Raw genomic sequence first — 15,263 nt, 5'->3', positions numbered from 1 at the left:
TAATGCCCTGGAAAGAACACAGCATCAAGCCAGGCAGACAAGGTGCTTTGAGACCTCAGTACCCTGTACAGTGCCAGGCACACAGGGGCACTTAAGTGTTCATTGAACGGATACACGAGTGATGACTGGTCTGGGGGGTCGAGGTCACAGTAGTGTTTCTTCTACAATGCTGTGGGACTCTGAAACCACACACATCTGCCTCACCTGTTAGCAACAGCATTTACATTTTCTTTGTCAATGTTACACTTGAATTTGATTCACATATTAGAAGTTATGGACCATTATAAATATCTTGGATTTCCTCTCTGAGTACCTTTTTTCTGGCCAAATCTTCATAGTAAATAGATGTTAAGCCACGCTGTGCTATCCCCAACTTGCCTGCAAAGATTTACTAATATGAAATGGAATCATCTTATCCAAGTTACAAAAAATAAAAATAAAAAATTACACAATCGTTTTGCTGTAGACACAAACGTAAGATGGTATTATTCACAATCGTTTTAACCTGGTTCAGTTCTCAATTCCACTGCTCCTCGAACCTTCACAAATTGTCATTTTTTCTTCCATTCCCCATATGACGGAATTGTTTTTCAATTAATAATCCCTTCCATTCCTTATAAAACATGAGCTAACACTCGCATCAGTTTCCATTCACAATTGCCACATCGTTGCTTAAGAAATTTCCATTTTTCAAAGAAAAATGTCTAACAGCACGGTGGGAAATAAAGGAAAACCTCACTTTACAGGTAAATGGAGTATAAGTGGTAGATAACTGAGTAGCTTATACATCATATCCTATTATTATTGTCATTCTCAATGGCTGGATGCTAATCAGTTTAACTGCCTTTGCGCTATATATTTTTAAATGTGATTAAAACATACAGTCTCACAGTAAATTTAAATGGCTTATTAAAGGCATTAACAGGGCAATGGTATCATATGTCAAAGATGAATGGTGTTTCTAATTTGCTAGCCACTTGGGTCAGGTTTACTTTAAGCAGGAAGCATATTTATACAAGTAATGGTCACACAAATGGTCTCTTGGGAAAAGCTGTTGGTGCGGGTTTAACATTTTTGAAGGATGCTTTTGTTTATCTTCTAAATGGGCATTTTATAGGCAATGGGCCAAAGCGCCTGAAATACCTGCTCCTTCACCACTGTGCCGATGAGCCTGAATGCTGCAGTGTTTTTAAGGATGAGGAGAGGGGGCCGGGTTGGGAAGGTGGAGCCACCTTCATTTGACTGACATTCTTCCAGGACCACAACTCAACGTATGGTGGGCGTCTGCAGCAGCATCGACGCACCTGGAGCTTGTTAGAAATGCCAAAACCGCACCTCAGTCCCAATCAACCAGAATCTACATTCAAACAAGCTCCCCCATACGGTGTGTGAGCACTGGCCTGGGACCCCAAAGCCTCTGCCTCCAGGTGGCCAAGCACACCTCCTGGCATCCCTTTCTCTTTCTTTCTCACTTCTAGAATCATCCTCTTCAGAGGACAACCACCCCTCGACCCCGTTTCCCTTTCTTTCTCATCACTTCCACACCCACTCCGAGGACCCAAATGAATTTTCCAACATCTGATGCCCTTGAATCAAGAACCCACTTCTCCTGCTGGCCAACTGATATCCCCCAGAGGCTCCCTGTCACCTAATCACCTTCGGAAAGTCAGGGCTTCGTCAGGGCTTTCAAGGCGCCGCGTTCATTGGCTTTCCCGTGCCTGAGCCCCCATCCTTCATCGATTCTGCACTGAGATCCCTTCCTCCTCAGCCGCCCACCAGCACGCAGTCTTCCCTTGCCAGTGTAATCCCTCCCGTTCTCTTGAAAGGACTTCTTCATCCCTGTTTCTACTCGAGGGGCGCTGCCATCCTCTAACCTAGCCAGCAGCTGCTCTCTAATATTCGTGGGGGATCGAAAGGGTGGAAGGGAGCCCTGCCCGCTGTTTGAGGGAACTGCTGCGGACAGGGTTTACTCGGTGGACGGAACCGGATGCAGCTACCAAAGGACCTGCTCGGCAGCCCCCTGAACACACTTCTTTTGGCCCCACCTTTGCCTTGAGAGGCTCAGCCTGCAGCAGGTGCCCAGAGGCCAGTGGACCTCCAAACCAGACCCAGCCTGGCCAGCCAATTGGCCCCTAAAAGCAATTTGGTCCCCCCTGTTCCAAACTGGTTGGGGGTAAAGGGCTCTGCAGGAAAATGAACGGGGCATTTTAGAAGCGCGTTGCTTACAATGTCAGGCTCTGTGGGCCAGGAGGGGTTAGCGCAGCCAATGGTCAAGGGAACAATCTGGGGTCAGCCGGCGAGGACCCCTTCAGGCTCCTCTGGAGTGGTCAGCGCCCAGAGCAGACCGCTTTAATCAGAGGAGACCGGCAGGGGGAGAAACAAGATTGCTTTCTGGCCATAGTGAGTCCGAGGACCGCGCTTGCAGCTTCCGTTCTTCTTGAGCCCGACGAACCAATTCTTCTCCGCGTGCTTCTTGGACGCGTAGGTGTTGTAATGGTTCTCCTCCAGCCTTTCCAGGAACAGGCATTCCTCGCTGGGCGTTTGCTACAAAGATGCAACCGAAAGAGAGGAGGATGGTTAGGGAGTGGTTCTAGGCAGGGTTCCTCTGCTTAACGCTGTGTGCCCTTGGGCAAATTACCCAGGCTCTCTGGGCCTCTGGTTCTTCTGCAGAAACATTGGGGTAATAATGGAGCCGATCTCTGGGGATGGTAATGAGGACTTAAGACAGGACCCAGCACCTAAAGAGCCTTCAGTGCACACCTGCTGTTATTGGAAGATCCCCTGCCATTCGTTGTCCTCAGGACCCTATAGTCTGCCCCTGGGGAGATCCTGAATGGCTGTAGGCACCCCAAGTGGGAAGGGGGCTGGGCTTTTGTCTCTGTAGAGGCCTGGCACCTAGATAGGCATGGCCATGAAAAATGTCCCAAACAGGTAAAAGCAGATGTCGATGCAGTGAGGGCTGTTAAGTTTGAACTTAAAGAACAACTGAAAGACCACTAATATTATTTTCATCCTGGTGATTTTCATTAACCATAGCAGGATAGTACCTTAGTGTTGTGAAGACCATCAATACTTGCACAAAATGTGTCCTAAGCCCCAAATCTATCCTGAGACCTAAAGTGTGTGTGTGTGTGTGTGTGTGTGTGTGTGTGTTTTAATGAAAATAGCTTTATCTTCTAATATTTATGAAAAGAATTGTACTTTTTAAAACTTAAAATTTTACTTAAGGGGAGGTGGAAGGGAAGAGATCAACCAATGAACCCATATGCGTATATGCAGAACCCATGGACACAGACAGTGGGGTGGTGAAGGCCTGGGGTGGGAGTGGGACAGGATGGGAGAGATCAACGTGGGGGGAAGCGGGACATATGTAATACTTCCAACAATAAAGATTTTAAAAGTTTTGTTTGTTTGTTTGTTTGTTTTTTAGTTAAAAGAAAAGAAAAAAAAAGAAAAAAACGGCCCAAAGCCCGCCACCCAGATAGAGACAAGGGTTAACCGGCGATAAGCATCCTTCCTTGCGTCCTTATGTACGTCTGCACAGAGTAGATAAGGCCAGGTGGCTATAGACTTACGATGCTATCAAAATGGCACACTATGTCTGCTGTTTCAAAAACTGGCAATAAGCCTATGAAAACATTCAATCTTACCAGCAAGAAAATGCAAATTTAAAAAAATGATTTAACATGTTGGCCATGATATCTGCAAGGAGGAAAAAGACAAGTCTGAGTATTGGTGAGAGTGTAGGAAACATGCACTCGCCTGCACTGTTGGTGAGACGCATTGGTGGAGGCTTGCTGAAGGTAGTCGGACAATGTGAATCAAAGGTTTAAATATGCTCTACCTTTGACCCAGCAATTTCACTCCTCGGAACAGTTAGGAGATAGTTAGCAAGTGTAAAACTATATTTTCAAGGATGTTCATTGGATATAATGGTAACAAATTGGAAGCAACCTAAATATGCACAGAAAAGTGATTGGCTAAGTAGGTAGTAGTATATACATACTGTGGGATCCAATTCAGTTGTAAATTTATTAAGGTGGAAAAGACTTCCAAGATATTCAATAGGTCAGTTATTATCAATAATTACTTATTCACTTGGGATGCATCTGTTAGAGAGTGGGAGGAACCCTAGTTACTCGAACTTCCTATTTGTCAGTCAGGATTGTAGAAAACATTCATTATATTTGGATAGAAACCAGTTAGGTGCACTAAAACACTTATGCTGTATATCGACTAGGCGCTAATTCCGAGTCGCAGGGTCTCTATAGTATCTCTTCTCCCACAGTGGTTGGGAGCCCCTTTCTGTTGTGTAGTGTTCTCTGTTTGTGGGCATGTTTGCCTGTGAGACTGTGAGCCCTCCTGAGGGAAGAGAAAGGACCTTGTCAGCCCTCTGTCTACAGCCAGACTCAGAACCGTGCAAGTGATAGGTGCTCGCCAATGAGGTGGTGCCTTGAATGGGACTCCTGAGATCAGGTAGAGGCCTCAGAGAGGTTATTTTTGATTAGCAAGGAACTCTGTCACAGGAAGCCCGCTGCTGCTTATTCATCTGAAGTTTAGAGCAGTGACAACGGGGTGAGACACTGGATCACTTTAGAGCAAGGTATAGTTCATTGGGTGACTCTGATGCCTCTAAAGGAACTTACCCAGACATTGGTGTTTGATGCACAATGTCAGGGGTGGGAGGAGGTTGGCAGTTTGGGACCTGTGTGGGTTGCCCACTCCCCCATGTAGGGAGGACTCAGCCCATGACACCTCTCAGTGGGCATAAGGCCCCTGTTCTGTGACAAAATAGAGGACGGCCACACCCCATACCTGAGGTCTCTATTCCACCACAGCAATAGACACACACAGAAAGGCTGAGTCAGAGGCTGAGTCAGCAAGGCAAATCGGAGGTGCTGTCTCTGGCCTCTACACAGGATTTGTCAGCTCTCATGCATCTGGAGCAACGCCAAGCGCCTGGGGAGTGACAGCTGATTCATGGCAATTGTTTTTGTTATTTCCTTTTTTATATTTAGCATGTTCGCCTCCCAATTACAAAGGTGACATATACCCACTGGAGAAAATTTAGAAAACATAGGAAGGCATTCACATATTATAAAGTTAGCCTTTTACCACCTCCAGAGATAAGTGAATGAATGTTTTGGGATATAACCTCTTGAAGTTATTTTTAAAAATAAATATGTCCTTTTCACGTACACATAAATTTGTACCAAGATGGACTGATGCCAAAAATCGGTTAAGAGTATGAGGTAGAGCTCTGAGATATGTTAGAACCTGTTCTTATCAATGGGAAATATAAAAACGTTGAGGCCTCATATATTAAGATCACAGTCTGAATATCTTAGGCGAATTACAGTGATGTCCAGGATGATGGCAGCTGGAGGATAAAGGGTTTTTGGAGCCTAGAGAAAATCAGATTTGAGGAGTCTCCCCCAATATTTTTATATGAGTAAAGGAAGTTATAAACTTCAAAACATTTAATGGAGGAAAAAGCCATAAAACTAACCTATATCCTATGAAATAATGAGGGCAAGGGATGTGTAAACTGAATGTTTCATAGCCACTGTTGATGGAGCGTCTCCCATGAGCCAGCCATGCTGTGGGGTGGGTCTGTTCATTGTCATTCTGTGTTGTTGTTTTTTTATAAGTACTACAGTACTTATAAAAAACACTATATGCGGATCGGTACTGTCCATTACTGTCCTCATCTTAGACAAGGCTCAAAAAAGGAGTAATTTGCCAAAGTGGCAGAGGCATGAGATTCAATTATGAGCCTGCACGTGAATGACTGATTGGCCAATTGATTTTATTACCAATTGAAAGAACTACCTTAAAACACATATCACTTACGCCCTATGTAGCAGCCACTGCCTGGCTCCAAACCCTTTAAAGTTGTCCCACTTGGTCTGTATTTCAGTCAACAGCCTAGTAGAGGCTACCTGTAACTGTGATCGCATCTCCTGACCCCTAGTGGGGAGCATGAAAAAAGCTGAACTTCGTTCACATCCCAAATTCTGGCTGATGATAGCTTCAGAGAGGGTTTCCTGTGCCCACTGCCTCTTGACAATTCATTATGAGTTCAAGGGAGCCCCGGACTACACCCCCCACCCCCACTCCCCGATGCCTTCCTGTAGGCATGCATCTTACTAAAAAGGAAGAAAGGACTTTGGTTTGGGCTATGAGTTACAGCCAAGCCTTAATTATCAGTTGTTAAGATACAGAGAAAGGGTCATTGAAACCCAGAAATAATTTCAAGACCTGGGGCCATTGGCTTCAACTCTCTTTCTCATCATTTTTTTTTTTTTTTTTTTTTTTTTTTAACTAGAGACACCAGTAAGGAGAGAGAGAGAGAAAAAAAAAATCAGATTTCCTCTGTTTCTGTTCCTTTCTCACAAAGACCACCATTAACAGAGTCAAACCTATATAAAGCACTCACCAGAAGAGGGCTGGAGAGGGTGATGCCGAGGATGTTAGCTACTGAATAAAGTCTTTGTGCCTCTCCAAGGCAGGGATGTGGTTCATTCACCTTCACCTCCCTGTCGGTCCCTAACTGTACTTTGACACAGGAGGCATTTGATAAATGTTTGCACAATTGGGCTATTACATGTTTTATTTAGGAGACCCTTTCCGAGTGCTGTGCGTGACATGTTCACTACGAGGCTCGGGGCTCTGCAGTTCTTATAAAAAGCACAGGGGACACGCCTATCACATGTAGCGGGGACTCAAGAAAGATTTCTGGAATGCCTGAGTGAAGCGGAGCTAGGTATTCTGGGATGCGCGATGGATGACTTACCAACATTTCAATCAATGTCTCCCCTATGTGATAATACGTTTGAGTATTTTGAGAGAATACTACAAGACATTCTTTTGTTTGTGCCTAAAATAAAGGCAGGGTAGAGGGCGGGAATCCCACTGGGGAAAAAAACAAACAAACAGAGGCTAATTGTTGCTTTATAGTGTGTATCACTCAACGTGACAAGATTTCTGGAAACCTCAAACCTTGGCCGCGTCTGGGAGCGTGTCAGCCTCATACTTACTGAGCCGTACAGAAGCCCGTCGGAGTCCATGGCCAAGTACTGGCCACTCTCGGTGCTCTTTATATACACCTCCCCCACGCTCTCCGCACTGAGCTGCAGCTGAACTGGAATAAAAATAACAGGGGCAAAAGTAAATAAACACGAGGCCTCTGCCAGCAGGGCCCGGCGGCCAGGACAGTTAGCCACGGAAAATTCTGCTCATTCATTTCAGAGCCTCAAGGATGAGCCTCAGATTAATCAAAACATAGAAATACAGTTCCTTTTTCTTTGCCCTCCAAAGAAAGCTGTCCACTGGGAATCATGCTTTTGAGAGAAGGAGAGAGGGAGCCGGGGTGCCCACCCATCCCCGTTTGTTACAAAATCCCCCGGGGTGCGCTTTTCACAGAGCTTCCCTCCGTTCTCTCTCTGTGTCACCTGGAGGGAGGTAACCACGGGAGGAAGCCGCATTCACTCCCTGGGCTCCTGGTCCCAGCCATGCCGGGTGCTGTACCGTGGGCAACTGGGCAGCCTAAGTGTGTTCTGTTTTGGGGGTGTTTCTTTTTACAGCCTGGGCCTTCTAGGAATGGGAGATGCTTGTGGACAGATTGAGTCAACCCTCTATCTTCTGAGGCAATCCAATGGGATAGAGGCAGAGGGAAACCCTGGCTTCTCATTGGGAGAATGACCCACTTACCTGGAATTGCAGGCATATAGTGGTTCTTACCTGGGGGCGATTTTGGTATTTTTTTTTGGGGGGGGGGGGACATTTGGCCATGTGTGGAGACCTTTTTGGTTGTCCCGCCTGGAGGGGGATGGTACTATTAGCATCCAGAAGGCAGAAATTTAGCAGCATCCCACAATGCACAGGGAAGCCCTTTACAATTAAGGAATTATTCAGCCCCCAAAAGTCACTAGTGCCGAGGCTGAGGGCAAGGATGTGAATTGACCTGAGTTACTCTCTCCCCATTTATACCAACTGCCCACTGCTGGGTACCTAGATGGAGTCCAATGTCATCTGATAATCATTCATTTGCCCATGGTGGCTGTGATGGGGAATCAGAATTAATTTTGGACTCTTTTGGACAATTCTTTGGTCATCAAAACCATCGTTATGACTAGGGGTGGAGTCTAGACCAGGGATAAGTGAGCACTCAGTGGTTGCACCAAAGGATGAGCTGGCCTCTCGGAGGCTCAGCTTTGTCAGAGGCCAAGGGGCAGAGGGAGCTGGAGAGACACAGGGCTTTGGTTGGCCCATGTAGACCTCTCATCACCTCTTCCTTATTTTCCATTTTTGTTTAATTTCTTTTGAATAAGAATTATATTCCCATGTTTCAAATCTGGAAACAATATACGAGGAGACGGTGAAAAGTCTCCCCCACCCCGTCCTAGCCTCCCATTTGCACCCAATGGGGATACAGCAGCAAACAGTACAGATGAGGCCCTTGTCCCTCCTCCCAGAACCTTCTCCTGGGGAGACAAAGGCAACCAGGAAACCCCTCCTAGATATATTTGAGGTGAATTCTTCTACTCAAATTTGTTGCACATATGAGCAAATACATGTGTTATCTCCTGCTTTTTTTTTTCTTTCTTTTTTTTTTTCTTTTCTCAAGTGGTAAGATACTAGACGCACAGTTCTGCAGGTTGGGGTTGTTTTTTGGCTAGCTGGTTGGTTGATTTTCGGCTTAACAACTAATTGAAAATCTTTCCATTTCAACACTGAAGGTTTTAACCTCACTTTTTTTTTTTTTTTTTTTTACACCAGTTGAATTGTGTTCCATTATGTGGCTATACCACAACTATTTAACCACATCCCTATTAACATGCCTGTATTTTCTCATGTCCCTCTGTTTCCACTTCAAGGGGAATACCTAGTAGTTACATTACCGTATTGAAGATGCAACTTTCTTGTCCCTGGAAGTCTTTGCTACTGAGCCTCCTGTAAATGTAGTTTATCTAATTCATAGGAAGGAAAATGGAAGCCACCGGCCTTCTTTCCCTCAGGCCCTCCTCACTTCAGTTAGCTCTGAGAGAACAGGCCGAAGGGTCTCCACTGTGACCTGGGCCCTCCCTGTTCTAGCTTCAGATCACACCTCTCACTTCATCCATCAACTCCTTCAACACACCCCGCTCCTTGCCCCTTCAGGGTCTCCCTAATACTCATAAAGTTGAGTCCTTCTCTTCTCCCAGGCCTCAGCCTAACACCCTCTCCTCAGAGAGGGCTTTCCCACCCAAATACCCTATGACACTCCATGATACCCTTCCCAGCCCCAACCTCACTATTCCTGCCACTGTCAACTTGGTCCCCACATCATCTTTTTCTGCCCCTTGTTGTTGTTGTTGTTTTTTTCCTGTCACTTCATACAAAATACAATTTTTAAAAATTACTTGGAGGGTTACTTATTTATTTCTTCCTCCCCAGGAGAATGTGCAGACATTTGTGTGGAGAAAGGGCAGGGCTCTTGTCTGTCCCGTCCCCAACTAGGTCTCCAGCACCTCCGGCAGTGCCGTGCCCTCAGGGGACAGACAGTATATATTTGTTGAATGAATAATATTTTGCTAATATTTGCAGAGATGACTCTGCTGGTCCATCACCAATAAGCTGTGAGCTTTGAATTATGTTTCCAACAACACCTTGTAGAGTGAAGTAAGACGGGACTTGAGAGTTGTGAGGCTCAAGGCTTTTACCACCCACCCTCTGTGTGACCTTGGCCAAGCTATTTAACCTCTAGGCCACAGTCTCCTTACCTGTAAAATGAGAGGTATATGGATTCAGTCTCTACGGTTTTTCTAGCTCTAACAGTCTACGAAGCAAGTAAATATGGTTGATAGCAATACTGTATACAATAGGATATTATTGGCAATAAAAAGGAACAAAGTACTAATGTATGCCACAATGTGGATGACCCTTGAAAACATGCTAAGTGAAAGAAGCCAGTCACAAAGGACCACAGATTTTGTGAGTCCATGTGAATGAGATGTCCAGAATAGGGAAACCCATAGAGACAGGAAGTACAATAGATAGTGGTAGCCAGGGACTGGGGAGGGAAGTGGGGAGAGAGAAGGGAGAATTATAGTTAGGAGGTAAAAGGCTTCTTTCTGAAGTTACAAAAATGTTCTCAAATTGATTGTGGAGATGGTTGAATACTCTGAATGTAAAAAAACACACACACACAACTGAATTGTTCACATTAAGTGGGTGAATTGTATGGTATGTGAGTTTAATCTCAATAAAGCATTTAAGCCAAAACAGGTTTGGCTCAGTGGATTGAGCGTCGGTCGCGGACTGAAAGGTCCCAGATTCGATTCCGGTCAAGAGCATGTACATTGGTTGTGGGCACATCCCCAGTAGGAGTTGTGCAGCAGGCAGCTGGTCAATGTTTCTCTCTCGCCGATGTTTCTAGCTCTCTATCCCTCTCCCTTCCTCTCTGTAAAAAATCAATAAAATATATATTAAATAAATAAATAAATAAGTAAAATATTTAAGTACATTCCCCGAGGTTTCATTTATGGTTTTCAGAGAGCTTGCTATCAATTTCTCAGCATAATCCTGTGTATTTAAGAGAGAACAAAAGAGGGAGATAACCATTTATTGCAGCTGTAAGGTGCCAGGCAGCGAGCATCCAAGTTTCTATCTTGGTATAGATAGTGTCAAATTAGAGAGTAGGCTCCATAATCAAACTGTATGGGTTTAAATTCTGGCTCGGCTGTGGTGTTAGCTGTGTGATCCCGGGCATAGTGTTTACCTCTGTTTCCTTAGCTATAATGATAGAACCTGCTTCATGGGGTTATGAGGATGAGGTGATCCAGGGCACGGGAAGTGCCCATGACTAACTGTCGTTTTCTCTGTGCTTAGGTGACTTCATCGCTCCTCACAGCCTCCCCGGAGGAAGGTGGCACTGCCCTGTCCTACAGGTGAGAAGACTTAACACTTGGTGACAGCATGATTTATCCATTGTGATACTTATAATCAGGGGTAAAACCATGACCCAGGTCTAAGCATTCCAAGCATCCTGCTTTATCCTCCCTTTCATAAAACATTTGTCCAAATGAAGCTGTACTCACTCCCCAAATAGACTCCCTTGTGTTCAGGGTCAGACACATGCAAGATGGCGGTGGTCATCCATGACCCTTTTGTAGCCATAGCACACGAGTGACGTTAGTCCCTGGGACTTTTTTTTTCCATCGAGCATCTCCATTTGTAGGTATTTAATTGAACACATCAAAGGTGCAACAGAAACCCAAGGGGCAAATCCTTTGAGGCAATCAAAGAAGATATTTTCTTAAAATAGACTTTATCTTTCAGAGCAGTGTTAGGTTCACAGCAAAATCGAGCGGACAGTACAGAGATTTCCCATATACTCCCTGCCCCGCAAATGCATAGCCTCCACCACGGTCAACATTCCCCACCAGAGTGGTGCATTTGTCATGACTGATGGACCTGCACTGACACATTGTTGTCACCTAGGAAGATTTTTATAAGGTTCTCGATTTCCTAGTTCATTTCTGTTCTCTGCCTTAAATAGTTCCCATTCATCTTGCTGTGGGGTGAGCGAGGTGACTTTGCCGTCTGTGGAGTCCCCTTCTGGCTGTGTGAAGGCCTCACAGAGCACGAGCCAGCGCCGCTTGGCACATGAGCCAGTTCTCAGCCCTGAGCCCCAGCCCCAGGGTTGTTACACTGGTGAGAGTTCGTCTCAAGAGTTTCCTTTGTAAATATTATTTCTCCAGGATATCCAAGTTTCATAGCTCATTTTCACTGAATTTCTTTCTGGCTAAGTTTCCTGAACATATCGATATATCCTTCTGCAAGCAGGGCTGGCAGGAAGGAGTAACACCCAGCCCGATGTAACCGACTAGGTGTCCAGCTCCCTAGTGTGACTTCATTCCAGTTTTCCAAGCCTACATCCTCCTGCAGTTGCTGCCAAGGAAGAGTGGGAAGGAGAGAGCATGAGAAAGGGGCTCAGAAAGAAAGAGGAGCTGGCAACACAGCCTGGCTGTAGCCAACTGGAGCTCCTCCCTCTTGGAGCCAAGGGGAAAGCCATTCAGTTAACACGTACTCATTAACCTTGTGTGGTGTGCTGGGAACTGAGCTCAATGCCAGACAATAGCCCTGCCTCAGGAGCTGATGCCCAGTTATGGGTACAGATGACCCTATGAATGATAAAGTAACACAATACCAAAAAAGAAAAAGAAAAAGAAAGAAAAGAAAAGAAAAAAAGCACACTTGTGTTTTTTTAATCTAAAAGCAAACGAAAATATAGCAACTACAACAAAAACTTTCCCCTTTTCTCATATATATATATATATATATATATATATATATATATAATATATATATATATTATATATATATATAATATCTATGTATCTATATCTATCTATCTATCTATCTATCTATCTATTTGAGGCTCTGTGCACAAATTCGTGCACAGGTGGGATCCAGCCAGCACCAATTGGGGCTGATCAGGCCAGGCTGGCGGGGGGGGGAGGGGTGGGGTTTGGGAAGGAGGGTGGCTGTGGGCCTACCCCACCCCCTGGTCAAACTCTGGTTGAACTCTCAGTCGAGGGGGACAATTTGCATATTATTCTTTTATTATAAAGGACATAATTTTCTTTCAAGAGAAAGCAGAAAATAATATACAGTGAAAAGAGCAAATTACAAAATATTTAGCCCTGGCTAGTGTTGGGCATTGTCCCATGCACCAAAAGGTTTCCAGTTCAATTTTCAGTTAAGGTACATGCCCAGGTTGTGGCTCAGTCCCTGGTAGGGGGCTTGGAGTACGCAGCTGATTGATGTTTTGCTCTCAAATTAATATTTTTCCTCTTTCTCCCTCTCACTTCCTCTCTCTAAAAATCAATAATTTTTTTTATAGCAAAGGTAGAAATTTATTAAAGAACAAGTACAGACTCTCACTTGGGAAGGGGGAAAGAGTCCCCTAAAAATATTTTTTAAAATAACATTTGTAGTAAATCCTTAAAGTAAATTTTATGAAAAATACAAAACAATGTGCATAGCTCATGAATAGAAAATAGAAATAGAAAGTAAAATAGAAAAACGTGCCCTAGTACAGACCAAGTTCATACAGCAGCAGCTCTGGGAAGGATGAGAAGGATAAGACTGGGGAGGGGAGTAGAGGGAACTTCCTTTTCATCCTAACTCTTCATTTCTTTTGTTTGTTAATTCACACCCAAGGATATTTTTCCATTGATTTTTTTGTAGAGAGTGGAAGGGAGGGGAAGAGACAGAGAGAGAAACATCAATGTGAGAGAAACACATCGATTGGTTGCCTCCTGCATGTGCCTGGACAGAGGCCAGGGAATGAGCCTGCAACCGAGGGATGTGCTCTTGACCAGGATCAAACCCAAGACCCTTCGGTCCTTGGGCTGAAGTTCTAGCCACTGTGCAAAACCAGCCAGGGCCTAGCTCTTCATTTCTTTAAAAACACAATTCTGAGGCAAGAACAGCCAGCGGGGTAACGCTGGTTAACCCTGGGTGACGGGGCTGCTGGTGTTGGTAGAATTCTCCTTTGTACTGTTGGGGGGGATGATGAACACAGCCAGTTCGTAGTCAGTGGATAAACACTGAGCGCTGGCCAAGACTTCCATTTCTTGCTCCTGATAACCTCTGTGATGCTCTAGGACTCAGCTTAGGCTTGACCCCGGGGACCATCTAGTTCTAAACATAGGAATCCATAAAGATGAGTCTTCTGCAGGCAGGCAGGGGCCCGGGAAGGCTGGTGAGACAGGACAGGGGTGAGGGACCACTTAAGCCACACCTTTCCTGTTCAGTTTCCTTTTTAGCACCTTCCACCAGGTTAGCACCAGAGCAGGGAAGAACAGCCTCTCTTTATTCCGTCAGCAAAGCTAAGGCTTGCTCTCTGTGCGCAGGAAGGTCAGTGGCTCTAAAGCACCCCAAGCCCGAAGGGGCGAGTACTATTTGAAAAATGGTCTGTCACTGAGTCCATAGGCTCCTTATTGTCCCCCAGTTCTGAACTGGGGACCGCAACTTTTGACCTAGCTGGAAAAATGCAAAGCACTATTTGTAAAGGTACTCTTGTGGTAGACATAGATTTCTTAAAGGGACGTAATTTACAAAGCATTGCAATAATGTGCTGTAAGAGGGCTAGCGATGTTTGCTTGGTGTATTTGTGACCGTATTGTCAATAGAATCCAGAGACCTGCTCCCTTACTAGGGTGTGCAGGTGAGGGAATGATCTGTTTGTCAAAAATAAATGTCAGTTTACTGAAATGTGTGCGATCGCCTTGTGGATCATGCTCCTCCCTGTCTCCTGCGCATCGTTGGGACTGCTTCCTGGTTCTTTACTTAGAGCCGTGGTCGGCAAACTGCGGCTCCAGAGCCACGTACGGCTCTCTGGCCCCTTGAGTGTGGCTCTTCCACAAAATACTACGGCCTGGGAGCGTCTATTTTGAAGACGTGGCATTAGAAGAAGTTTAAGTTTAAAAAATTTGGCTCTCAAAAGAAATTTCAATCGTACTGTTGATAGTTGGCTCTGTTGACTAATGAGTTTGCCGACCACTGATTAGAGGAACCTACATAAAGGGGAGCCGAGCCTTTGAATGGCTATGCAGGCCCCTAAGGAGGTGTTCTATCTTTTCTTCTGAGCAACCATGGGCCTGTCTGTCTGGTTTTCTCTTCTGCTCCCCAGAGCCTCCCATCAGCTCTTCGGGTGGTTTATTTGCAATGAGAAATGTGACTCCTACTTTCCAAGGACAGAAAGGAAAAGGTGTGAGGAGCCTCTTGGCGCCTAGAGAAGTGAGCTTTTGGGACCCTGCACCCGGTATCTCAGCCCCAGGCCACCCTCACCCATCTTCCTGCTCCGTTCTAGACATTTTAAAAAACGAGGTCACCACTGGCGCGTTCAGTGAGACAAACGCGCAGAGGGAAGTGCTGCTTCTGTAGCTCCGTGGCCTCTGAGCCCGCTTTCCACTCCAGCCCTCCAGCCAGAGGCCAGAAGAGATTATGTGCCTGGTTTATTCTGGGTCGAGACTTCCTGTCCTTTGCCGTGTTTACCCAAAGTGAGGTCAGCCTCCTTCGGAGTTCTGTGAGGTTGTTTTATGTCAGTGGCATTTATAATTAAAGCGTGGCCACAAGCCGGGCTCCGCAAAACATTAGAGAAAGATGGTGAAGAAGAAAGAAAAGAAAAAAAATGGAGTTGATGGAAAAAAAATTCCAGTGGTTTGGAATACATATAGATCTGAAAAAGGCTTTTCTTAGAGCGTGTCAAG

General features: G+C 45.2%; 1 protein-coding gene across 7 annotated transcripts in view; it reads right to left on the bottom strand.

The window, feature by feature from the left end:
* Positions 1 to 200: 200 nt before the first annotated feature.
* The window catches only part of FGF1 (fibroblast growth factor 1), an 88,363-nt gene continuing 73,300 nt past the window's right edge, over positions 201 to 15,263 (bottom strand). For 6 of the 7 annotated variants that reach the window (XM_045577015.1, XM_036423933.2, XM_045577014.1 and 3 more), the window contains 2 exons: positions 7,041 to 7,144; positions 201 to 2,544 (listed from right to left, as the gene is read on the bottom strand). In XM_045577015.1, coding sequence (XP_045432971.1) covers positions 2,350 to 2,544; positions 7,041 to 7,144 — 299 coding nt within the window. In that variant the 3' untranslated portion in view covers positions 201 to 2,349. The remainder of the gene's footprint in view (positions 2,545 to 7,040; positions 7,145 to 15,263) is intronic. The other variant, XM_045577018.1, reaches the window with a different exon arrangement.

Source organism: Pipistrellus kuhlii, unplaced genomic scaffold (genome assembly GCF_014108245.1).
Source record: "Pipistrellus kuhlii isolate mPipKuh1 unplaced genomic scaffold, mPipKuh1.p scaffold_m20_p_8, whole genome shotgun sequence".
Taxonomy (NCBI): Eukaryota; Metazoa; Chordata; class Mammalia; order Chiroptera; family Vespertilionidae; genus Pipistrellus; species Pipistrellus kuhlii.
This window is presented reverse-complemented; position numbering and strand designations above follow the sequence as displayed.